General features: G+C 36.2%; 1 protein-coding gene across 2 annotated transcripts; it reads left to right on the forward strand.

Moving 5' to 3' along the window:
• Positions 1-2,118: 2,118 nt before the first annotated feature.
• On the forward strand, positions 2,119-26,798 carry EFTUD2_1 (U5 small nuclear ribonucleoprotein component). 2 transcript variants are annotated; one of them, XM_051210858.1, is made up of 17 exons: positions 2,119-2,190; positions 3,521-3,753; positions 4,815-5,072; positions 5,110-5,175; positions 8,344-8,470; positions 12,660-12,929; positions 13,418-13,607; positions 14,685-14,911; positions 15,319-15,643; positions 17,337-17,553; positions 17,935-18,061; positions 19,468-19,558; positions 21,344-21,487; positions 21,936-22,050; positions 22,249-22,505; positions 23,234-23,495; positions 26,381-26,798. In XM_051210858.1, the coding sequence occupies exons 2-17, from the start codon at positions 3,694-3,696 to the stop codon at positions 26,474-26,476; spliced, it is 2,832 nt and encodes a 943-aa protein (XP_051070873.1). In that variant the 5' UTR covers positions 2,119-2,190; positions 3,521-3,693; the 3' UTR covers positions 26,477-26,798. The 2 variants fall into 2 exon arrangements, with proteins under 2 accessions (XP_051070873.1, XP_051070872.1); XM_051210857.1 differs by having other exon boundaries at positions 8,344-12,929; positions 19,468-22,505.
• Positions 26,799-27,086: the final 288 nt, after the last annotated feature.

A 27,086-nucleotide genomic window follows, 5' to 3' on the forward strand; every position in this document is an offset into this window, starting at 1 on the left:
TTAATCGTAGTAGCAGAGGAATGAAGGTTGGAACAGATAGGTCCACTTAAAATTGACTCAAAAGACAAATGACGTTTGATTATTGGTGTAGTTGTTCAGATCTCCTATAACTCTGATACGGTTAGTCAAGTTCTGGGCTAGACATGGACTTTTATGGTTGTCCGTACTAGCGCCGTGATTGCTCCTAGAGCCGGAAATACCATTTCGTGGTCTTCTTAAGGACCTTAAACCTGATTTAATAGCACGACGTTAGTTTGGGGTCATGTTTGAATGTTGGGATGTGACCAAACTGTGAAAGAACACAAATGAAGTAGGCTGTTTTGGTAGTTCCAGAGAAATGAGAATGTTTAGAGTCATTCATATGTTTGTCTTAAGTAATCTCTCGCAAAATCACCAGCTGTTTGGAGGGATATAATTTTGGGATGGTATGTTTTTACAGATTTTAGATTGCTATCAGGTGCTTTACGTGCATTGGAGTTTGTTAGGTATTTCTGAAGATGCATGGTAGATTATCTCAGTTTCACTCAATATTATGGAGTTAGGGTTCTCTGGTGTGTTGACTAAATAGCTGCAGTGTAACAAACCAAGGTCGTCTAAGTCAAGCTATCCTGTTTCTCATGACTAACTACAGAATATCTACAGAGTCATGCGTTAGTATTTTTACGGCCCAAGGTACTGGGTTCGGACTCTATGCTTACAAACATTAAACTATCTATCAGTTTATGTTGCGCTAGGTAGTGAGGATTGCCATTAATGGAACAATCTACGTCAACTTTGATTAAACATGTGCTGTTAGGGAACGATCATATTGCTTCTGATCAACTAGCTAGTGAGTCTTTTTGCGTCTTGAGGACATTGTTAAAACACTTAGATGCAAATTAGTTAGCCTGGTTATGGTTACAAGTATCACTAGAATATAATTCTCAGACTTGAACAGTTGAGGCCATATCACTGACTATAATTTAATGTATTTATGCTTATAAGGAGCATGCTAAACAATGATGTGAAGTCGTACTAGAGTGTATGGATCACTCACACCACTTGAGTGACCAGTGTAAAAGGAGGATCAGTTTGTATGTTTACGTTCCTTTGAGGTTCTATCTCTCGCAAATAATTCCGATTGTTTACGATTACTATGAAAAGTAGGAGAGTTTTGTAGTAATTGGTGAAACGATTTTATGCACCAGTAGGTAGTGATCTGACTAGCCTAACTGTTATTTATTGCTTAAGTAACTATCTATTGAGTATTTGTATTTAAAGCAGTATAAATAAGACAAAAATCATGAACTGGTTGGGACTTGTATTAAATATTTAGAAACGTAGGCTCACGGTAGTCAAATGAACAGTAAACAGTAAGATTTCTGGGTAAAACATACCGGATATGCAAGAGAAAATGAAAATCTCAGTATAACACGTCCTTCAAACGAAGTAATCACCAAAATACTTAAGCCACGTGAAAATTTGTCACCGAAATTTCTATCTAAATCCAGAAAAGACACAACGCGTCGATATATTTAATCCATGTGATATATAAAGATGTGGCAAAATATATGGGTATCTGATTGAATGCTTAAGCATATATGAAGATGAACTAACAACAGTACAGATGAGCCAAAAAAGTAGCACCAATTTGTAACTGCCAAGAGTTCAGTAACCTTTGGGTGAAATACAAACTAGGATTGCTTCATCCTGTCCACTGAGTCCTTCAATTTTATTATGCCCTCTATCATCACAGTACCAACTTACTTATATCTTGTTAATAAAGGTTAACAATATAATGTTTTAAGTTGTATGTGTAAGTTTAGACATTCCTTGAGAGATCTACAGCCTGTAACTATGGATTTACAACTTTTAGACAAATAAACGGTGGTTATCTACTTCCAAAAAGGCTTTAAATAACAAAACAATGAGTCAAAATATGCATGTAGATCTGGCTTCATGATAAAAACATAATAACAGGGTAAATAAACATTACCCTGATTATTTGAATAGACAAACAAGCACTGAATAGCGACTGTGATTATCGACGCTATAAAAACATAAATCTTAAAGAACTACTGTGATAATTTTGAATAACAGATTAGTTTCATTAATTCAGTTATTGGACATTGTTGACCCATTTGTTTGTATTGCCGCGCACTAAATTCTGGCGAGGTTGTGTGTTTTACGTTACCCTTGTTTGTGTTTTTGGTGAGTCAGCTAGATTTTGTTGCCCTAGTGTTTGTTGTTGTTGACTTTTAATTGAAGCTTATAGGGCAGGAATGTTTCACGATTGTAACTGATTGAATCCTAAGTTAGGGTGAACTGAGGCAATTGAGACTTAGCTAATAGGTTGTAAATGTTTAAGAAATTGATACTTAGCTCCTGAGATATTTAATGGCCTTCAGTAGTTTTACTACGGCGTTTTTGCCACAGCTTCAGATTTTAGCAGTGATGTGAACATGTATTTTGTCTTTCATACAATATTGTCCTGTATTTTAATATAGCTTTGACGTTACTAAAGTCATTTAAAATTGCAGCATTAGCAACACAGTTAAATAAAAGTGACATTTGATTCGAACTTATTGGTTGGATATATATATATGTCTGCCCGGTTGCGGTTAGTAGAAAGCTAATTTATACACATGTTATCGAGAGGTGTACTCCAACGCCAGTCAACTGATCGAGTAGCTCAGTACAAAACAAAAAGAGAACTTTTACAGTAAAACTTACACATATACCATTTTGCAAAACTCTAACCGTCACAAGTTACCAACGGAACATGAAACTCGTTCCATTTCCGTCACGTCATTCTTAGTAAATGGTACCTTTGGGTCCGACTATTTAGTGCCTGTAGTTTAGTGGTGGTTCAATTGGAATTTATCCAATAAGTTGTATATTTACGGCCTCTGTCACCTATCTCGATTTTGGCAAGCTACTTGAACCCTTTATATCATAAACTGGTATATAAAAATAGGTATCGTTATAATTAACAATCCACTTGTATCCAGTTATAATATTGACTTAATAAACCAAGAAAGTAGAAATCCTTTGTTAATTTGTTTTGCCCTGTTGTATGACCAAATCAGCTGTTAAAAAGTACATGACCAGCACATATTTATTATGCTACCCACCAAATCCGAAACATACTTTATATTTACTTGCCGAACTAATCTGTTTTTCCTTAACTATATCCCGTGTTCAGCTCACCACATCGTTTGTCATTATTATCATCATCATCCTTATTTTAGTTCCAGCTCATCTTTATATGAAATGTGGTAACTTGGACATATCTGTGTTTCAAATCCCATGTTTATTGCAGAATGATAGTCATTTAGCTTTCGGTGTACTGAATGCATTTACTTTGTGTCACAGAACAACTGGGTATTCTTTGTACTAAATATGGGTACGAGTGGTTTTTTATGATAATGGTACTTCTAGGTTTCAATGTTCTTGTGACTTGAACTTCATGTTCTTGCTCTTTTCAGCTGTTTCGGGTTTCATGATTGACTACTTTAGTTCTCTTTTATCTGTATTTTAGAAGTCTGCACTTCAGTTGACATAATCATCAACTTCATTATCTTGTTTGATTATAAAATGGATACGGATTTATATGATGAATTCGGGAATTACATTGGGCCTGATCTTTTATCTGACGAAGAGGTGGAGGACGATGTAAATAGTGTTGACGATGAAGGTACCGAGGAGGAAGATATGGCTCAGGATGCTGTTAATCACATTGAAACAAATGATGTACAAGAAGAAAGTTTGGCTGTAAGTTAGGTTAAGCTCTAAAATGTTACGACACACTAGTCAGTAAATTATGGATCTATTCTGCTCGTCAGAACGATGGAGCACAAATGGGTGCAACCAGACGTGTATAAATACAGTTAACATTTCGGACACTGATATACTGATAAATGTCACACAAATTACGGAGAAACATATTCAAAAGAAACTTCAATCCAGCGGGATGTACGCTTAGTTTTTCAAATAAGATTCCTCAAACCTTGAAGTGGTCCGACATCATTATTTTGCTTGTGCCGGTAGTTTCCTCTGGTTCTCCACTTTGTTAGGTGAATTGTTCATATGTGGTCATTAAAGTTATAAAAATCCAGTTGTGATTATAACTATGCTTCGTGAAATACTACGTATTCCCATATATATAGTCATATTTTCACAAACTATATTGTTCAGTTTAGCAACATAGTTCCGTTAAGCTTCATTCCAATTTTTATTTCTCATTTGATAATTAATGTTTATTCTTTAATGACCGTGAGCAGTAGTGGGCAACGAAAGCAAAATAGATGGAAAAGGTAGCGACTGTAGGTAACACCAGACGGCTTTTCAGACTAATAAAAGAAACTGGAATTAAGAGGTTAAGTGTGAGACGATCTCGGAAAAAGACGATGCTCTTATCTGCTCTCAACCCAGACGTTTAGAATGATGGGCGGAACACTTTAAATAGCAGTTCAGCCGGTATTCAGTCTTCAGCAACTAACTAAATATATTCATTCAATGTTTCTTTGTGCAGCTAATAGTATCGCTTCACTGTTTCCTCCAACTTGTCAGTGTATATAAACAATCGTGTCACCCAAACCCTATATTTATTGAATTGTAGTACTTGTAAATTAGTGATATCTTAGATAATAGGGTTCTCCCAAGCAGAAACCAAATGATATATAGGTTTTGCATATCAATATGTTTTTCTATTGAATAACTCGTATTTAGCGTCCTGTCGTATTCTGTAAGCTCATCTAATTGAGATTAGTTTTTTCTAGGATCTTAACTCACAGAAACTACGTTTATACATCTCGTGCAAATTCTGGTTTCAGGTTATTCTTCATGAAGATAAAAAGTATTATCCAAGTGCACTAGAAGTCTATGGTCCCGAGGTTGAAACCTTAGTACAGGAAGAAGATGCCCAGCCGTTAACACAACCATTAATAGAACCAGTTCGCCGCAAAAAGTTTGCTTACACTGAAGCATCAATTCCAACAACAACGTACGACCCTGAATTCTTGGCTGATCTTATGGATTGTCCGGAATTGATTCGCAACGTTGTTCTTTGTGGACATTTGCATCATGGCAAAGTATGTCCGAAATTTTTCTTGAATTAGAACTTTACAGACTTCCTTCATGGACTGTTTTATAGAACTTACTCACCCTGATATTGAAGCGAAAGAAGACAAAAATGTAAGTACTTAATAGAAATATATCGTCTTTGATCAATAAATTCAGTGAAATCCTTCTACTAATAGTAACAAGCTAAGTGCAGACTTTACAAGAGATGACTAATCTCAAACTGACATGTCACCTTATGAAAGTACATTTGTACCCGTCGCCACAGTTCCCAATAGAACGGAAAATTGTCAAGACAAAAAAAGAACATGAAACAAGACCAACATTCATTAACTTAGATTACCACCATACTTTGTTGTAGTCATTTATAATTTTGTAATGTGAATCTAAGCTAATGGTCGTCTTTTCAGTACCTAGTGACTCGTAATGTGTAATGCAAGTCAAATCCGAGGCATTCTAATGCAGTTGGTTATAGTGTTGATACGCCACTGTAGATAGTCTAGTCATATTTTCATAAACTATCTCTACTGTTCAATTTAGCAACATAGTTCTGTTAAGCTTCATTCCAATTTTTATTTCTCATTTGATAATTAATGTTTATTCTCTAACGACCGTGAGCAGTGGTGGGCAACGAAAGCAAAATAGATGGAAAAGGTAGCGACTGTAAGTAACACCAGACGGCTTTTCAGACTAATAAAAGAAACTGGAATTAAGAGGTTAAGTGTGAGACGATCTCGGAAAAAGACGATGCTCTTATCTGCTCTCAACCCAGCCGTTTAGAATGATGGGCGGAACACTCTAAAGAGCAGTTCAACCGGCCTTCAGCTACTCTACAACTAACCACTATTTCTAAACAGCCTGAATGGAACATTGAAGTAGGTCCCCCGACTCTAAGTGAAGTTCAGAGAGCTATAGTTAATCTGAGAGAAGGATTGGATTCAAAGGTCTTTAAGGATGATGGTCTAGTTTAAGCGGTTAGGTTGACTAATATTTCAGCGAAAATCTGGGAGTTGGACATAATCCCATCTGAGTGGTCGCAACACAGAAGGAGTCAAAATCATCCTGTGATAATTATAGAGGGCTAGTTTAAGTAATATAGTGTCTGAGATACTAGCCTCAATGATTATCGGACGCCTAACAAAGACGCGTGAACTGCAAACACGAGGAAATCAGGCCGCCTTCAAACCTGATCGTGGCTGCATCGACCACATCTTCACCCTTCGTCGGGTTCTAGAACACAAGCATGCTTATTGGCGTCCGACAACGATGGTTTTTCTCAACTTAAAAGCAGCATTTGACTCTGTAGACCGAGAGGTTCTGTGGCAGTGTCTGTCATTGAAAGGTGTACCTCAGAAGTACATAAACCTCGTGAAGGCTCTTTACTTGAACAGTACCAGTATAGTCGGAGCTTGCGGCGAACTGTCATCTGATTTTGCAACCCCAAGTGGTGTCCGGCAAGACTGTCCCCTATTTCCATTTTTGTTCAACTTCATAGACCTACTGCTGGGAATAACGTTCTCTTCGTCTGAATTTTCGGGCATTGATCTCCCTCCAGGAGGTCCACTTATCGACTTAGAATACGCAGATGATGAAGACGCCGATAAGATGCAGTTTATTGGTAGTACTGAGCAACAGTGCTATCATGTCTGGGATGCGTTCCTCCCCCTCTAAATGCTAGTTGTTGCGTCAGAACTGGCCTGCGTCAACATCTGAACTAAGGATAGGGAGTCAAGTAGTCGAACGCATCGACAACTTCGTTTATCTTGGAAGTCTAATCAGCCCCAATGGGTTGGTGTCTGAATAAATCTCAGCACAGATTCAAAAAGCTCATTTGGCTTTTGCCAACTTACGTCATCTATGGCTTAGGCGATGTATCCGTCTATCAATTAAGGCACGAGTATACTGCTCAGCAGTTCGTTTTGTTTTACTTTATGGCTGTGAAACGTGGTCATTAAGAGTAGAAGACACTTGCAAGTTGCTAGCATTTGATCACAGATGTCTTAGGAATATTGCCAGCATCTGTTGGGATCACCGGGTAAGTAATAGTGGGGGTTAGACGCAGAGTATTAGGGAATGATGGTAAATCGATTGATGAGGTTGTAAATCTTCACCGACTAAGATGGTTGGGCCACGTATTACGCATGCCCGACCACCTATTATTACAGCGCGCAATGCTGACTGGTGTTGGAGACAGATAGGTTAGGATCGATCAAACCAAAACGTAGCATCAGTCCATAAAGTCATTAACTTCTGGTCTGAGCCATGTTGGTAGATGCGGACTACTTAGTTGGGGTCCGCGCAACTATCGTAACCAATGGTTGGAGACTGTGGGTGACATGGCTCAGAATCGATCACAATGGCGTAGGTGTATATACCTCTGTCTACCCTTAAACAGTGAGATTGAAATTACTTTATACCTCACTTTCTATGAACTAATTTCTCCTGCATCATATCCTTATACGGAATCTTTCTTTACTACTACTGAAGTAACTGGTTCTATGAACTTGGTGTTCATCTTGTTGTACTGATGAGATATGGCAACTTGGACCGATGCATATATGTGTCTGGTCCTACTCTGTAGCTGACTGATTGTTTCAATAAAGATTTGTAGTAGACAACAAAACAAAAGGCTGGCAAATAAAATGAAAACTTACAATCACTAGCAGTATTTATAGTTTCAGCCTGTATTTACATGTTCTAACGATTGTTTGCTTGTTACACTTTAGTGTTATAGTAATGTTTTGTTGTGCATTTCCGAGTACCCAATGGAACTCGACCATGGAAATGGATGTAATTTAATTCTTGTTTTGGGAATATTCGTTTGATGTCATGAGCCGATGAATGTTCCCTATTTTTTGTCTTTATACTACTGGTATAGTTTCATCTCTATGTTTCAACATAAATCACTTTTTTTCTTAAACTCAAAATTTACTCAATTGACGAAGTGTTGCCCTGTCAAAAGAAACTATCTAGCTACTTTTTATACTAAATGGTTAGTGCGATGCTTATCACAAGTTGGGATAGCAAGGCTATTTTATGTGATCGAATTATTCTCTTTCTTATCCATCCTTATTTTGGTTTATTCTAAGACTTATTTTGTAAACTGATTGACTTTGAAACAACAATGATTTCATGATTCAGCATTCCTAACTAATATTACTTAGCTTTATGTTTATTGTTTTTAAAAATCAGTTTAACTAATTTTGTTCTTGTTGATAAAGACATTTTATCTATTCTTTGTTTGGTATATTATATACACAAATTTCTAATTGTACTTCACAGCTCAGGTACACTGATTTCTTGCACATGGAGGTAGAAAGAGGGCTGAGTATAAAATCTACTCCAGTCTCCTTGGTGCTGCGCAGCATGCAAGAAAAGTCGTATCTGTTTAACATATTTGATACACCAGGTTGGTTGAGACATTTCACACATTAATTTGTTTATATTTGCACCGCATAATGCATCAGAGACGAAATTCGTTAGTTCCGTGTTATTGATAGAAACACTGAGTTTGTGTGAAGCTGACTACTCGATTCTTCTGTTCAACTAAACATCGTTAACTGTTTTCGACTAACGAATCCTGAAAACACGAAACAGAATTCAAAATGTATTTGGTTTACGTATATCTTATTTTTACTAAACATGTCATATTTATCTGGTGTTTGGTTTCTTCTATTCATGTGCCTATGACTCCTGATATTTCCGACTACTTTAATTTTAAACTAGCAATAAACATTCAATCAGTTTGTGAGTTCCAGTAAAGGTGTTATTTCCAATGTTCTTCGTAAATTTGAAGTTAGATAACGTAGCTATCTTTTCAGTACATCTAAGTCTTCAGTCTCTCTTGAATAACTCATTTCGGTCATTTACTAGGAAAATGATTTTTCCAAATGTATTGTTTCTCTGATATGTATTGGGTTGTGTACTGTTTATATAGGCTATATGGTTACTGGAGCACTTCAGAATGTTAACTTGAAGATTCTTTGACAAAGCTCCTTGTACACTATCCGCTCATTGATGGGTAAATCAATTAGTAGTTTTCAAAATTGGTATTTGGACTTGCGGCTTTGTTTACTTTGAATGACGAAGGCAGATAAATATACACGTTTATATTTAAATGTTTATCTTGTGTCACTTTGTTAGGGTTAGGAATGGACCTACAACAATTACAGATCTCGAGACAGTGGTTGAGCCACTCTAATACGATCAGTTCTCTTCACAATAGACGACCGCAGTTTACACAACACATCAACACCTGACGTCTAACACAGGGAGAAAATGAATTTTAGGGGATTCGGTATTCGAGGTAGGACAAGCAGTACAAAACGAATTGGTACAACCCTGCATATATAGTAACAAAACACGACCTTTAAGCATACATAAATTTAGCCAACTGAAACCAATAACAACTAGCCCTAAAAGGCAAAGGTCATGCGGAAAATCTAATTAAGAGAAATGAACAAGCAATTATTGTTTGTGAAAGGATCTCAGCATTGTTGACAAAATTTAAGTATTTTTGTGATCGCCTTAGTAGTTTACACTTAGGCCTGTTATCCCTATTGAAACGCAATCCCTCAACGAGGAATCTCCAACCAACTTTGTCTTGGACTCTCCTTTCCAGTTGTTTCCGGGTGCTATTCATACTCTTGATATCTACTTCCAGTTCTCCATCTCCTTTACTTTTGTCCTGAGGACTCCAAGTTAAGGCTTACCCTGGGATGCACTTTGATTTCTTCAGTATGTCTTATCCATCACTAGCATCTTTTCCTCAACTGGGAGTCAGTTTATTCTCTTTTAGAGCAGGTTATTGCTTCTGGTCTGTGGTCGGTGGATTTGTAGAATCTTGCTTAGACAGTTGTTTATGAATACTTATACTCTTGTAGTGAATAAGAACACAATTGGGGCAATTGAATGTATTTGAACACAAAAGCACAGAACCTCCTAGTAAAATCTGAGAACCATACAGTAAATGCTTGATTAGCAAAATGTCAATCAATCGTCTCAGACTTGATTGTTCCTTTGTTTCCACAGCAATCATTCTCTGTTCTCGTTCTCTTCGATCTTCTTAAACTTTCGCCTCCAGGCATTTCACTTTCGATTGATGATACATACTACCTATATCTGGTGACATCAGTGGCACACACCACACTCTCTTAGTGATGGTGGTGGCAATCACTCAAGTTCCAGCTCAGTATAATTCTGACTTTGGTCTTGAGTGACAGTTGTTTTGAGTTCCAGATATTCTTTAATTATAGAAATGTTGCCCTTGCTTCGTCAATTTGTTTGTCGGTACTTGCATCAGATCGTGTTTTTATCAATGATGCTCCCCGAGTGCTTAAAGGTTTCCACCTCTTCCAGAGCTCCTCCATCAAGTGATTTGGTCGGTGCTCACTGTCGCGTTTTCGAGATCTTGCTTTTTCCTTTAGGAATACTGAAGCCGACTGCCATGGAGGCCACTGCTATACTGTTAGTATTTGTTTTTTTACTGTGTATAGAAAGAAATAGGTCACATGCAAATTCCTAATCGTCCAACTTCGTCCAAAATGTTCAATGTATTTCTTACTTCTGAGATATGGAATTCTTCATAATCCAGTCAACAACAGGGGTAAAGGTGGGAATATGTAATTCTGTCTGACATCAGCATTTATTTAAAATTCATCTTTGAGCTACCCCCTATGCATGACCTTGCAGTTCAGTCCTGCTTAGGAGTTTCGTATAGTAGTGACAATTTTTCCGAGTGCTCCATAATATTGAGGAAGATTCCACAACCTTTTCGACCCACACCGTCGAATACTCTCTCATAATCAAGGAGATTTAAGTATAATGGTGAGTTCCATCTAATTGATTGTTCATCAATCATCCACTGTATCGCGATTTTGTTGACACATGATCTATCCTTATGAAAGCCAGCTTGTTGATGCAAGGTCAGATGTGTACTGTATCTTTCACCTACTTCAGCGACGCTGTGTTAAAAACTGCCTGGTCCTGACAGTATCATGGTTTCTCTGTAGCTCTCTTTTCATCGGTATCTTGGTGAGGTGTCCTTCTTTCCAGTTTTTTACTTGTTCTTTCCAAACCTTTCTGTAAGGAGCATGCGTCTTTGCAGTTACTTCTGTATTTAGCTTCAGCTGGTATGGCACTTGATCCCGTTGCTTTCCCACACTTGATTTGTTTGGTAACCTTGCTGATTTCTATTCTTAGTGAGGTATCATGTGTATGAAGGTCTACGTGTGCTGTTTCGATTTCCAGTGAGCTTAGTGAGGCTGTCCCGCTGCTCTTAAGTTTTAGTATTAGTTTGTCTTCCTTACTTGTGACTGGTCACTCTGCCTAACCATATTTACCAAATGGAGGTCCTTCAACTCCCAGGGCTGAGTTTAATTGATTTTAATTCTTTTCTCTGGTCGGCGTTTTTGTAATGGGCTTTAGTTAATAACCTCAACTTTAACCATCCTTCACCCTGTTTTGGGAGCGTTAGTAATCCTGGATAGGCTCCAGGTGAAGTTAAACATTCATGCTTTTTTTATTTTGAAGAATTTAGAGAGTCGTGAAAAACAACAAGGCTAGAACCATGAGGTTAGCAATTTTGGTTTTTAAAACAACTTACATTTATGAAGAGAGATGCCAAGTTGTGGCTGGCACTGCCTATTTTCCGGGTTAGTGGTACTCTCTGACTCTCCGGACCAATGTAGATTGAGAATTCAATACTCTGCGAACAACAATCTTCAGCTTCTAAAACATGATCAAGTAAACTTTCGTCCCAGGTAATGTGAGTTGTATTACAGGGTTGGAAGTCTTTGAATTCAGAAAGACTAAAACGGGATCTCTTGTGAGTAACTGGTCCCAGGTGATCCTCCTTAGGCTTAGATACTGTACAACGAAGGTATTTTAACATCAGAAGACAGAAATCTAAGGTTCTTGGGGTTTTCTTCGGTTCATAAACAATATACTCATCTTAGAGATTATTCTTTTACCAAATTTTCTCAGTAACTCAGTATATCTTCATAATCCAAAAATCCCCGAATGAATAATCACCAACTCGATTATTTGTATCTTTCTGTAATATACTGTGATTTAATATTCATCTGTATAACTACCAGTCCTTGGTTATTCCTTGTGTGGTATGTGTTATTTAAATGGACAGATATAAGTAGTATCAGGAACTGGAAGTAGAATTCTTACTGACAAAAAAAGGAAAATAAAAAAAACGAAAAGGAAAATGTAAAACGATCAAAATAACAACAGGGACGGAAGGACGATGGAGTTTTTAAAGAACAATTCAGTGAAGGTGGTGGTATTTAGTGAATTGTTTTCATATTTTACAAACATTAATTTTGTATAATATAACTGTTTTCCCCCTCTTAAATCTTCGTTCATTACACTTGTAGGTATCTCGTTTCATTTCAAAGTCGGATTAACCCTATTTCTACCTTTTTGGGATCACTGTATTCAGTCAAACAGTGTTTTTTCCGCTCTAACCCATTTGTTTTAAGTACTGTGAATGTATATAAAAGCATTGATCCAGAAAATATACTTAATGACCCATTAAAATTTTCTCCTGATTTGATCGATCAGTTTTTCAAAATGTGTTTGTAATTTAGGTCACGTCAATTTTTCCGATGAAGTAACTGCTGCTTTTCGACTCGCTGATGGAATCTGTCTGTTGGTGGACGTCAGCGAAGGTGTACTTTTAAACACCGAACGTATTCTTAAACATGCTCTACAAGAACGACTACCGGTAACACTGTGCATCAACAAAATAGATCGTCTCATAATTGAACTAAAATTGCCACCAATGGATGCGTATTACAAAATCAAGCACATAATTGATGAAGTAAATTCAATTCTTCTGACTTATTCTGAAGGTGCAGGTAAGTTTCTATCAATTTATTTTTCTAGGAAGATTGCATGTTTTTCTTCGCTATATTCTGTGTTATATTCGATATGATATGATCCAGTTTTATCTTTTTGCCAAATTATTAGTCAAATATGTTCATTCTGTTGAAAATATTGAATCTTTCGTAGTCGCCATATATATATATATATATATATGGCCCGCTTTATTATCTCATGGAATTGCTTGTTTGGGTTTACTTCATCTGGTTATGTTCTCGGAGCCATTGTGCTCCTAATTAGTCTTTCCCTCCTAAAGTTTGTTATATCTAAAAATGATGGAAAAGTCAGGCATCTCTAACTTGCATCCCTGCACATTCGACTGAACTACTGGAATTTTCTCGAAGATAATCTTATATTAACAGATGGGATGTAAGGAAACAGACAATGTTACTGATATTTAATATTTTTCTAGCTAAACTGATATTAGAAACAGTCAATTTAGTTTTATCTCATACGTCTCCAGGTATTACGGATGATACACAACCTGTTGTCAGCCCATTATTGGGAAATGTATGCTTCGCAAGTACTTATTACCGATTCTGTTTTACTTTGGAATCATTTGCGAGAATATATATGGATACATTTTCTAACGGTATGGATCACAAAGAATTCGCTGGACGTTTATGGGGTGATATATATTTTAATTCTAAAACGTAAGATTTGTTAATATTTCATTTAAATATGCACTAATCTTTTAATTTCTGTTACTATTTGTAAGTAGTCTGGACTTACTATGGTACGGTCTGTATGAAATTCTTGTTAGTCTTCCATGTTCCCAATCTCTTTATCAGTGAGCATTAGTTTGAATGATCTAGATTTCTTAAGTGCGAAATAATTACATTCTGATTCACTTGTGTTGTCCATCTTTTAATTGTTTCTAATTTATATATTTATTTGAACATATATATATTGGTACAAGGAGGCACCAAATACATATGCGCTACACAGATCACATTTAATATGTGTGAGTGCTGTGATACTGCCCGGGTGCCCAAACCTCAGCAGAAAATTGTTTCTAAACCAATGATACAAAGTGATCCTACCATAGTAGATCTGTTATGCAGTTATTTCAATAAAAATTATGTATATATCAGTTTCGATTTAGTGTGCTATACATTGTTTCTTACCCCTCTTATTATTTTGATTATTTGTCTTTATAGATTGAGTGATATGATAATGTTCAGTATACCTCTCTATCTGAAATTCTCATTGTTCGATAAATTACGAATTGCTTTCATGAAAGGACTCGTTTTCTAGCTACAAGTTTATATACTGAGCTATAGGTCACACTGCTTGTGAGTATTAATGATACCACTCGGCTGTTCAAACCAATGTAGGTGATGAGAGTTTGAATCTGTGACTTACTAATTAAAAGCCGTATTTTAATCATTAATTTGCCGTCCTCGTTATTTTTATAAGCTTTAACTGTCATCGTTATACACAAAAAATATTGGACTCGATGGCCATTATTGCTCACGTTTTTTGACAAATTTCTGAAGATTATCAGCATAGGGATTTTGGAGATTTTTGAATTTTATTCAGACTACGAGCCGTTCTAAGTTACGCAACCATTGAGAGCCTGGTTTATGCCTATAACCTTCATCTAAAACTATTTGTACTGATAAACAAGTGGATCACTTTAGCTTTATGGTTGTGAGCCTCATAGTATAACTTGATTTTGCATCGGATTTAAAAGGAATACTGTCAAATTTACTTTAAATCTATTACAGAAGAAGATTTCAAAAACGGCCACCTTCTGCGAATTCACAACGAACATTTGTAGATTTTATTCTGGAACCTTTATATAAGATTTTTGCTCAAACTGTTGGCGATGTTGATACTTGCTTGCCGTCATTATGTTCAGAGTTGGGTATCTATTTAACGAAATCCGAAATGAAACTGAATATACGCCCACTTTTGCGTTTGATATTTAAACGATTCTTTGGCGATTTCTCTGGTAAGTTTGGAAGTATCCTCGTTGTAGTTGTTTTGTCTGAAAGCGTTTCTTGATTTGTTTCCATATTCCAGTCAATGTTACGATGTTTCTTTCCTTTTCGTGTGGATTTTATTTCCCCTATGACATAAGGTATAATATTCCTTGCATTAGTCCCAGGTACCTAAAAGATAAGAATGTCTCAGTAAAAATCGAGGGAAAGCCATCCACGTTATCTCATGATAGATATTAGGTCGTTGTTCACTACTTCTAAGCAGTCAATCTTTCATATTGCTAGATAGCAGAGTTTAAGTCATTGAATATTTCCTATACGGGATATCATTAATGCCTATATGTTTAGAACTTAGTATCAAAAAGTTCAGTGTATGATTCTTGGATCTGTACCTTCAAAATTTCATTTCGTTTTTTAGGATTTGTGAATATGTGTGCAGAACATATACCAAGTCCGGTTAACTCAGCCGCAACTAAAGTGGGATCAACGTATACTGGCACACTAGATAACGATCTCGGACGTGCCATGATAAAATGCAACATGAATTACGAACATGTAATGGTTCATACTACCAAACTTTATCCTGATCAAGAAGCTATCTCTTTTCATGTTTTTGGACGAGTTATGTGTGGTACCTTATTTGCTGGTCAAACCGTCCGTGTTTTAGGCGAAAACTACACACTTTCTGATGAAGAAGATTCACGACCAGCTACAGTTGGCCGTTTGTGGGTATCTATCGCGCGGTGAGTAGTTACTTCACAACATATTCTATTTGTTTGGGTTCAAAGTTGAAGGGATTTCAAATGTGAAGTTTTCCGGAGTCTTTAGCAAGTATTTAATGGTCAAGCTATCTCATTTCACCGCATGACCCTGTTTCAGTATTTACTATATAAATATCCATAAACACTGTTGTATGCTACGTTTAGAAAGTAGATAAAATGTAACTTGATCTAAAATTTGACAAATATCAAATTCTCCGATAAACTTCTGGGAGAAGAAAAATTCATGGAATTTTATACATTTTAGGGTGATATATATTACAGCTTATATAATTCAAATATATTTATTCTCCACATAACAAAATATGTCTACTGGTTTCCTGTTTGGCCGTTAGTTTGTTGTCTAAGATTGTTTTAACAAGATCTATCTAGGCTATGTTACTTTCGAATGAAATACATTTAAGACTATTAGTGAAATACATGTCTACTAGTATAGTAGGCTCCTTGGTCATCCTGTAACTTGATGGTCTAAAATATTACTAGCTTGTTCAGATATGAATAAACAAACAATTAAAATGATCTAAGATTTTCACGGCACAATTAAATTTGATTCAAGTTAACATGCTTATGTCAATATCATATTTATCAGGTGTGTATCTATGATAGGGACAGTGTCAGAGCAAGATTTATATTTGATCACTTGGTAAACTAATTTACCTGAGTATTTCATATCTTACTAACCGGTGTATTACAGTGTTGAAAAGCACCAATCATGGCATTCCCTATCGTCTTAATAAACCAATCACTTCCTGTCATAAATAACTACGAATTTTGTGTGGTGCAAGGTATCATTATTAACCAGTGATTTGTCGGTTGTCTAATTATTGTCTAGATTTTTCAGACAATAAGTGTTCATCTATTCAATCTCTTTGTATTTCATATATTTAAAGTACCATGTCAACATTAAAAAAACCAAGAAACAGTTGCAATGTACTTGTATGCTGTAAGTAAATTTTTATTTACAGCGGTTAAATAAAATCTTTTAGACCAATAAATATTCCACTCCTTTAGATACGGTCGTGTTAATTTACTCTTCTTAATGCCTATGATATGTATTTAGAAAAATCACTTTCAAACTAGTGATTTCCACTAAACGATTCGTGCAAACCACAAACTGAAATAAGTGGTGTAAATTTTCATCTTAATTTCTGTTACGCTAAATTAAACAACCTGATCGTAAAGAAGCTCTATAGAAATTAGACTGTTTTTGTTTATATCAACTGTAAATGGCCATTAAAAAATTGAACAATACCGAAAAATTGTTTTAATTTACCTTATTCCATGTTCCATATAGTAAACCCGTTTATTAAAAATTGGATACGTGCTTTGTATTTTCGGAGATCCTAGGCACGGCTATTAAATGTTCAAGGTTGTTTTTTGATTCAAGTGTTTAAAAATAGTAAATTAATTACTTGATGAATACCATTTTCAAGTTAGATCATACTCAACAGACTGATAATATTCTGTTTGAGCTAGTGCTTTCTTGGTTTGTATATTCACTCTTTCAATTTTGATGTCTGGAAAAGTTTGAGACTTCTTCAAGCACGTTAATTTTCATAAAAGCCACGTAATGTAGCAATCTTTGTCTCCATTTTTTGGAATAATTTTAAGTAACTCTTCGTGTTTTTTTTTGTAACTCAATCCTTCCATTTTCAAGTTACCAGCTGGAGGTGAATCGGGTACCAGCGGGTAATTGGGTGTTGATTGAGGGTGTCGATCATCCTATTGTGAAAACAGCTACATTAACATCAGCGGATGCCCGTGGAGCATATATATTCAGACCCTTAAATTTCAATACTTCTTCAGTTGTTAAGATTGCCGTGGAACCTGCCAATCCTTCTGAGTTACCTAAATTGTTGGATGGTCTCAGAAAAGTAAGTAACCTCCTGGGTTCCGATAATTCTTTTCATATTTTTTGAAATCTTTTCTAATTAAAGTTGTTTTTAATAAGTTTTGTCTTTATTGATCGTCATCGCATATATCTTGGTCTATCACATAGTTAAAAGGGACTTTGTGAGAGAAAACGTAGGTGTTATGATTTGCCAAATTAAACACCATTGAATGAAGTAGCTAGATGGTTCTCTAGTGATTTCCCTGTAAACTGAAACATCTTATACATTTCTTCGCAGTTCCATGTCACATGTAAACCCTTATTATCTACTTAGACTATAAATTATGTTGCTTGATAGATTTATTGACTTAATGTTACATATGAATATGATTTTGACCACTTTATAATAATTCCCCCATTTCAGGTTAATAAAAGTTATCCTCTCCTCGCCACCAAGGTTGAAGAATCAGGTGAACGTGTCATTCGTGGTACTGGTGAATTGTATTTAGATTGTGTTATGCACGATTTGCGCAAGCTGTACTCTGATATCGGTAAGTTTTCAGGAAATTTTAAACTATCACTAAAGTTTAATTCATTTTTGTATTGGTTGCTTGAATCTTTGTCTCCGTGTTTAGGACTGCAACTAATCAATCTCTTATTGGCATATGTGCATCCTATGCAGATTTCCTCGATGTTTCCTTCAGTTTATCACTAAAGTCGTTTTGCGTACAAATAAAATGATCATAATAGAATTTTTACTGACTTTTCCTAATAATAAGCTCGAAACATAAACCTGTCAATGAGGAACTGCAAAAAATTCATAATTTCAAGTTTCTGCTCTTCGTAACCATAAAAAGATAATAACAGTTAGCATTCTGTACTTAAATCGCCGAGCTACTGTTCTGTTCAATTTCTCATGTAACAATCTACCACTATTTTTATGGCATGAGTTGTTGCTGAGTTTCGTGAAATGGATGGTCAATGATGTAATACTGATCCTTTCTCCGTTTTACTTAGTTAATGTTCAAAAGTCATAACTGTTCGTACAACTAAAGATTGTTCAATCTACTTGGCCTTAATAAAGTTTCTGAAGTACTTGCTCAACCACAGTCATTCTAACTTCTCTTTTTTCCAAGGTCTAAAGAGTGTGTGCCGCATATAAGCTGGTTTGTTTGTTTGTTTTCACCATCCACTTAGCTATTTCGGAACCTAAAATTAGACTGAATCATAGTGGATAATCGGTTCATTGTCCACAGTTTAGCTGAAAATAAATTATTGTTATTTGAGAATTCTAACAAGCCATCGTTTTTTAATTTTATCAGTATTTTGCATATACCATAATATTATTTATTTATTTTAACACATAAATATTGGTACAAAAGGGCACCGAATACATATGCGCCACTCAAGTCACTTGATTTTTGTGTCGGTTGTGATGCTGCCCGGGTACCCAGACCGAAGCAGGTGGTTTTCTTAGGGGACAACACCCAGAGCCTTCGACCTAAAGGTCTAATCCTTAAGGCAGTGGAGCAACGTCAGGAAATTCAGTCCCATGTTAACCAGTGACCAATAATTGGTTCGTACGCTATTTGTTCCCTCAGGATACTGGAGTCCATGTGCACCATTGATTTGGAATCAGGGTTTTCCCACTCTCCTAAGTGAACCCTCCGTGTCCACCAACTGGCTTAAAGCGCCTGACATTCGCTTTTCGTCCTCTCAATTTCGTAAACCACATCTTTACCGTGAGAAGTTAGTGAGTAGGACTACCCAGGCAGTGGTTGTATACGCGTAGCCGTGTAAAAGCACTTCGAGAGGGAGAGTTGACTTTCCCCATTCTCGGCCGTACCAGGGCACTTGGGGGCATAGTATATATATATATGCTATAATAATTACGTAATGTTCCTTACATGTTATGCCAGTTGTAGTTGAAGTAATTGTATATATATTTTTTAATCAGATGTGAAAGTTGCTGATCCTGTTGTAGCGTTTTGCGAGACAGTTGTGGAAACTTCCTCTTTGAAATGCTTTGCTGAAACACCAAATAAGAAGTGAGTTTGTTGTGTAAGCTTTTATTAAAATCTCTCAAGAACACATGTCAATGTAATATTATTGAACAGCATTTTCTTACATTTTAAATGATACCCGTTTTTTCCCTGATGGGGTTGCACAACGGTTAGTGTTCGTGAAAAATCCTGTTTCTTAATCTTTAGATAATTTCCGAACTCATTTTTGTTTGCATTTTGAGAAGACTTCAAGTTGATATTTCTGTTATCACATTTATTTAGTTCTCTGATATGTAATAAAAGTTTCACTGGTTATATTTGTTGACACTCAATAAACTGTAAATATATGACAGGGGGAAATTATGTTTTGTATGAATCTCATTGATTGAATTCAACGTTTCCCTTGGCAATCTCCTCCAATCTTTTTCAAGGAAATATAATCAAAATGATGGAATATACATGTTCGTTGATGCTTTACTTTAACTCGGCGCTCAACTACTTTGAGATTATTCTATCCACTTTAAAAGGAAGTTCTTAAACTGCAAATATTTTGTGTAACCATTTAGTTCTATGAGAGCATAATCTAAAGATTTTAGATTCAGTTGTATAGTGTTTTAGATTATGAATATTAGTTTATGCATATATGAGAGTATATACAATAAGGGGCATGAGAAGTGGTTTTTTAACTTAGTCGAGGAGATAATAGAAATCTACAATGTTTTCGTTAATCTTCACGACCAGATTCTCTGTAGATAATTAACTTATTTTGATTAGGAAACAAAACATTTGTGAGTGGTCGTTTTTCCCAAAAGTAATAAGTTTTTTGAATGCTAAAATATAACTTTTCTTAATATTCCATATTTCTTAAGGATTCTCCAGTGAACGTGGTGTTAATACATGATTTTTATTAAATGATGTGTTTTCCAGTTTTTTATTCAAAAACTTCTCAAATAAATTCTCATTTTGTTAAACTCTTTTTTCAAGTAGTTTCATAAGTTTAAAACATGAAGTTTATTTTAAGCTGGCATTTCAAACAACCTTTTATGAAAGTGATCTACAAGAATTTCTTAAGGTATATGTTATGCATGTTAGCACTCGTAATTGAAAGTAAATTTTGCACTTCAATAAACTGCAGTCAAGCAGTGAAAACCAGAGCATTGCATTACCATCACATAAATAAGTCTTACACATAATTGGTTATACAAATTTGTGACCGAGATGTAATACATCTGTCTGTGGATTTCTAAGAACATTCATGGCTTAAAGACATTATTTATTTCCCAACATATTATTTGCACTAATTCTCTATTGAAAGTTTACTATCGCTTTGTGTGAAATACTTGGTAAAAGTGCCAAGTGAGTATTTCGGTAGGACTATATCAATACTTGGTTCAATTTGAGATTGTTTGGATTATCCCGTTGATATGTTTGACTGCAATTTAATCATTCTTGGTTAGGATATGAGTATCCTGTATGGACAGGGCTAGCGACGGTATTCAAGATGTGTCTCATCCTCTTTGGGACTCGTCAGTAAAGTGTACCTGCATCCTAGGGTTGATTTTTACACTGGGACTCAAATCCAGTACCATTCGCCTCAAATGCCATCGCGTTATCCATCTAGCTACTGATTGTTGATGAACAATTCACTAATGGCCATATCCCATCTATTCTATATAATAATACTGTTCAAAAAATCAAATAATAACGATTGTATTAAAATTCTGCGTTTAAATTATGACTTAATTTTGTTTTTGATTTATCTGGGATGCATAAGACTTTGTTGCGCTAACTTTTTAATCTATTCTGTACAAATCTTTACTTTATAATCAGAAATAAGTTAACTATGATCGCTGAGCCACTCGATAAGGGTTTAGCTGAGGACATAGAGAATAAGGTTGTGCAAATCACTTGGCCAAAAAAGCGACTCGGAGACTTTTTCCAGAAAAAGTATGACTGGGATTTGCTTGCCTCCAGGTAATTAGACTTGTTAAATTTCGTTATGTATAGTATGTTTATTAAATATTATTACCGCAGTTATCATTACGAATTCATATTTCATATATAAGTATTATTTGTTATTATGATGAATTTAATTCAGAATTTTGTCGAGTTAAATATTCATTTTAGCGCAACACATCATGAGTCCTGGTTGTATTTGTAGCGTGATATTTACTTTCCATATTTCTTTAACTCTTATAAATAATCTCTTCTAGTGTAAACATACGGTCCCCAAACCAACAGCGATTAAGTTGTTCTACCTCTTATTTTGATTAACTGAAAACATCCCTTATCCCACTCTTGTATTTATCTGCTCAAATTAACGTTACGTAACACATACCGTAGTAACTCGTGTTATCCAAATTGTAAATAGGGAACTTAGTCATTTGTGTATATATTATTATTACTGCGTCTTGTCCAACAGGTCTATATGGGCTTTTGGGCCAGACGCTACTGGTCCGAATATACTAATGGATGATACATTACCGTCTGAAGTTGATAAGAATTTACTACTTACTGTCAAAGATTATATCGTGCAGGTGAGTTACAGCTCTATATTATTTTGCTTCTATAGTTATGTATTATTTTGTTCATATTAAGTACTAAAAACGGATAATTATTTATTATCTGTGATAGATATTTATGAGCGATTTCTATGAATACAGGATATTCGTATTTTAACATAACATTTTATCAATATACATGAACTAATTATGTTTTCATTCCACATTATATAGGGTTTCCAATGGGGTACACGTGAAGGACCACTGTGTGACGAACCAATTCGCAATGTGAAATTTAAAATATTAGATGCTCTGATTTCTGGCGAAGCACACCAACGGGGTTCTGGACAAATAATTCCTACAGCTCGCCGAGTTGCCTACTCTGCTTTCCTCATGGCTACACCTCGCTTGATGGAACCTTATTACTTGGTTGAGGTACAGGCGCCTGCGGATTGTGTTTCAGCGGTATATACAGTTCTTGCTCGTCGTCGGTAAGTTATTCACTCCAATACTTATTGAATAGTACAGACAGATATCCAACAATTGTATTCACGTAATTATGAAACACTACGATCAACGGTTATGAAGTGTTCAACAATTAGGCTTCATCTGGTCTGTATAATTGTAAAATATTTTTGTAGCTTTCTTAAGAATAACGTTGAACATATACTGTAGTTTTGTTGAATTACATCCAGATCATATGTGGGTGGAGACTTAGAATTAGGAACACTGACATTTCAGTAGCCAGGTCACACGTCAAATCTCCCTTCTACCTTAGTTTGATCAACCAATTAATAATTACTACACCTCATGCAACAAAAGTATAGCTGTTAAGTGTGCACACCTCTGGTAAGTACTGGAAAGATTTGTATCTGATAGCTACATCATGATGAAAGTAATGAATGTGTTAGCGAATAGAGTATCTTTGAAAATAAGTATTTACATGTATATATGGTGGTTTATGTAGTACCTTCGGAATGTTTCGTTTAAGTCCCAACCACCACATTAAAAAAGGTTGACAAAAATCGCATCCATAAATTTCCTTGCCTTAAATTGATTATATCGTAAAACTGGTAGGCATATTAACAGATTAAGAAATAATAGAAGGAAGACTGTTTTTCATAGATTTTGTTAGAGGCGTAAGTCGCTTTTCTAATCCCGATAAACGGAAAAATAATATTAAATTTACAAAGTTAACTTGTTTTCACTTAATTTTCAGTGGTCATGTGACACATGATGCTCCTATATCTGGATCTCCTTTGTATGTTATCCGTGCATTTGTACCCGTCATTGATTCATTTGGATTCGAGACAGATCTTCGAACTCATTCTCAAGGACAGGCATTTTGTATGCTTGTTTTTAATCACTGGCAAATGGTTCCAGGAGATCCTCTCGATCGTTCAATTCAAATACAGCCTTTGGTCCCACAGCCTGCTACTCATTTGGCTCGGGAGTTTATGGTTAAAACTCGTAGAAGAAAGGTTAGTAAAATTATTGAAGTGTGGTCTTGGGTGTTTGAAAAGTAAACAAAAATAAAGCAAACATGATTTCTTGAGTTTTCATCATATTCTCAAGAAATATGCTATACAAACACTGGAACAAATGTTTCTTGTAGTATCGTCCATTATTTTTGATAAGACTATCTATATATTAACTTATATTATTACACCAAAGTGTAACAAGCAAACAATCGTTAGAACATGTAAATACAGGCTGAAACTATAAATACTGCTAGTGATTGTAAGTTTTCATTTTATTTGCCAGCCTTTTGTTTTGTTGTCTACTACAAATCTTTATTGAAACAATCAGTCAGCTACAGAGTAGGACCAGACACATATATGCATCGGTCCAAGTTGCCATATCTCATCAGTACAACAAGATGAACACCAAGTTCATAGAACCAGTTACTTCAGTAGTAGTAAAGAAAGATTCCGTATAAGGATATGATGCAGGAGAAATTAGTTCATAGAAAGTGAGGTATAAAGTAATTTCAATCTCACTGTTTAAGGGTAGACAGAGGTATATACACCTACGCCATTGTGATCGATTCTGAGCCATGTCACCCACAGTCTCCAACCATTGGTTACGATAGTTGCGCGGACCCCAACTAAGTAGTCCGCATCTACCAACATGGCTCAGACCAGAAGTTAATGACTTTATGGACTGATGCTACGTTTTGGTTTGATCGATCCTAACCTATCTGTCTCCAACACCAGTCAGCATTGCGCGCTGTAATAATAGGTGGTCGGGCATGCGTAATACGTGGCCCAACCATCTTAGTCGGTGAAGATTTACAACCTCATCAATCGATTTACCATCATTCCCTAATACTCTGCGTCTAACCCCCACTATTACTTACCCGGTGATCCCAACAGATGCTGGCAATATTCCTAAGACATCTGTGATCAAATGCTAGCAACTTGCAAGTGTCTTCTACTCTTAATGACCACGTTTCACAGCCATAAAGTAAAACAAAACGAACTGCTGAGCAGTATACTCGTGCCTTAATTGATAGACGGATACATCGCCTAAGCCATAGATGACGTAAGTTGGCAAAAGCCAAATGAGCTTTTTGAATCTGTGCTGAGATTTATTCAGACACCAACCCATTGGGGCTGATTAGACTTCCAAGATAAACGAAGTTGTCGATGCGTTCGACTACTTGACTCCCTATCCTTAGTTCAGATGTTGACGCAGGCCAGTTCTGACGCAACAACTTGCATTTAGAGGGGGAGGAACGCATCCCAGACATGATAGCACTGTTGCTCAGTACTACCAATAAACTGCATCTTATCGGCGTCTTCATCATCTGCGTATTCTAAGTCGATAAGTGGACCTCCTGGAGGGAGATCAATGCCCGAAAATTCAGACGAAGAGAACGTTATTCCCAGCAGTAGGTCTATGAAGTTGAACAAAAATGGAAATAGGGGACAGTCTTGCCGGACACCACTTGGGGTTGCAAAATCAGATGACAGTTCGCCGCAAGCTCCGACTATACTGGTACTGTTCAAGTAAAGAGCCTTCACGAGGTTTATGTACTTCTGAGGTACACCTTTCAATGACAGACACTGCCACAGAACCTCTCGGTCTACAGAGTCAAATGCTGCTTTTAAGTTGAGAAATACCATCGTTGTCGGACGCCAATAAGCATGCTTGTGTTCTAGAACCCGACGAAGGGTGAAGATGTGGTCGATGCAGCCACGATCAGGTTTGAAGGCGGCCTGATTTCCTCGTGTTTGCAGTTCACGCGTCTTTGTTAGGCGTCCGATAATCATTGAGGCTAGTATCTCAGACACTATATTACTTAAACTAGCCCTCTATAATTATCACAGGATGATTTTGACTCCTTCTGTGTTGCGACCACTCAGATGGGATTATGTCCAACTCCCAGATTTTCGCTGAAATATTAGTCAACCTAACCGCTTAAACTAGACCACGGTTCTTAAAAACGTTTTGGTTCAATCCATCTAGACTGTCTGCTCTTCCTTGTTTTAGTTTAGCTGTAGCTTTCTGAACCTCAATTATAGTATGTAGGTCTATTCCAGTGTATCTCATCGGGTCCCAGTTTTAGCTTGGTGAGGTCAAGTGATTGACCGTTCTCTGATCCTGTATGCATGTTTCGGATTGACATCATACACCAATCGTACGAGATTCTGGTGTCTTTGCCAAAGGGGCCTGATGACCAACTCGACATAGAGTACGTTCTTTGAAAACTCCATTATGTAGTGTGGAACCGAGTTTCAGTTGACCTGGTAGTTTCTCGTGTACTACAATCGTTAGACATAGTGACACATTAGGAGGGAGTTTAGAGTCGATAGTCGGGATAGGGAGGAGTAATAGGAATTGATGAGGGAAACTGATTATGAATATAATGATCCAGAATGTTTTTAGAGAGATGTATTTCCATGGGGTAAGGTGAGGTGTGTATTTTTAGGGTCGACCTTTTCTAACCGCATCCCTCCTTGTGGGAGGGAAGCATCGATGTTATGCTAGTTTATTGAAAGGAACACCTTACTGCCGTCACACCTCTGTACAGTCAGCTGTAGGACTTCGCCCTCGGATCTTGGGTTTGCTGCTTTTAGTCTTAGTGCTTTTCAACTGGCTTTTCTGGCATGATAGGACTTTGCGGAACAATTGTTCCATTTAGTATAGCTCGATTGGTTCATCACAGTAGGCAAACCCGACCACCACGTCAGTGTAGCAGCGACGGTCGGGTTATTAGAGCAATAATTTTTTACCTTTTCGGGGACATTTTGTCATTTACTATTAGTCTTCACTGACGCACACCAAAAACAATCTATACAATCGTTAACATCTCACCTCAATTTATACCTTTATTATGCTAAAAATATCTATTTCCTTTTAGGGTTTGAATGAAGATGTAAGTATCAACAAATTCTTCGATGATCCTATGTTGCTAGAACTAGCCAAACAAGACGTAATGCTAAATTATGCACTATAAATTTGTACATTTACTGTATTTCATAAGAAAATAAATAGTCGAACATTATAACCGACTACATATTACCGCATGACTTCTATTCATTTGTTTTTTGAATTTTTTAAAATGGCGAATGCACTTGCTCTGTTTCAAAAATTTATTACATTTAGCTGTAACTTAATTACTTGTTACTAAGTCGTACATAAGTAAGTATCAACGGCTGACTTTTTAATCGCTTGTTAAAGAAATCCGTAGTTTACCTGTCAGAGGTAAGTAACAAATTCGCAATGTATCTAGCTCGACCATGCAGATGGAATATGAAATTATACAGTTTAAGGTTAAATAAAGTGATATCTCCATACAAAACATGTAGATGCAGAGAGTTACTAGTTCGAGTTTGATGTACATACACATCGTTTCTCGAATTGATAAATTTCTAGTAAATCAGTTATAGTAACTCTGTACGATACTTATTGTCGTGTAGTTTTATTAAACGTACATTCTTACTTCCGACTGACGCTACCATAAGTGTAAATTGGTCATATATCACAGCCCTGAAAAAATGCACTAGAGTAAAGAGAACTCAATTTTTGTTAAACGGGAATGATGGAGGCCGGTAGTATAAGCATGG

Source organism: Schistosoma haematobium, chromosome ZW (assembly GCF_000699445.3).
Source record: "Schistosoma haematobium chromosome ZW, whole genome shotgun sequence".
NCBI lineage: Eukaryota > Metazoa > Platyhelminthes > Trematoda > Strigeidida > Schistosomatidae > Schistosoma > Schistosoma haematobium.

Bases quoted from the DNA above. Each gene is read 5' to 3' on its own strand.
- EFTUD2_1 (XM_051210858.1), top strand. From the start codon at position 3,694: ATGGCTCAGGATGCTGTTAATCACATTGAAACAAATGATGTACAAGAA. The intron at 3,754-4,814 runs GTAAGTTAGGTT...TTCTGGTTTCAG, and splicing joins TACAAGAAGAAAGTTTGGCT to GTTATTCTTCATGAAGATAA. The intron at 17,554-17,934 runs GTAAGTAACCTC...CCCCCATTTCAG, and splicing joins TGTTGGATGGTCTCAGAAAA to GTTAATAAAAGTTATCCTCT.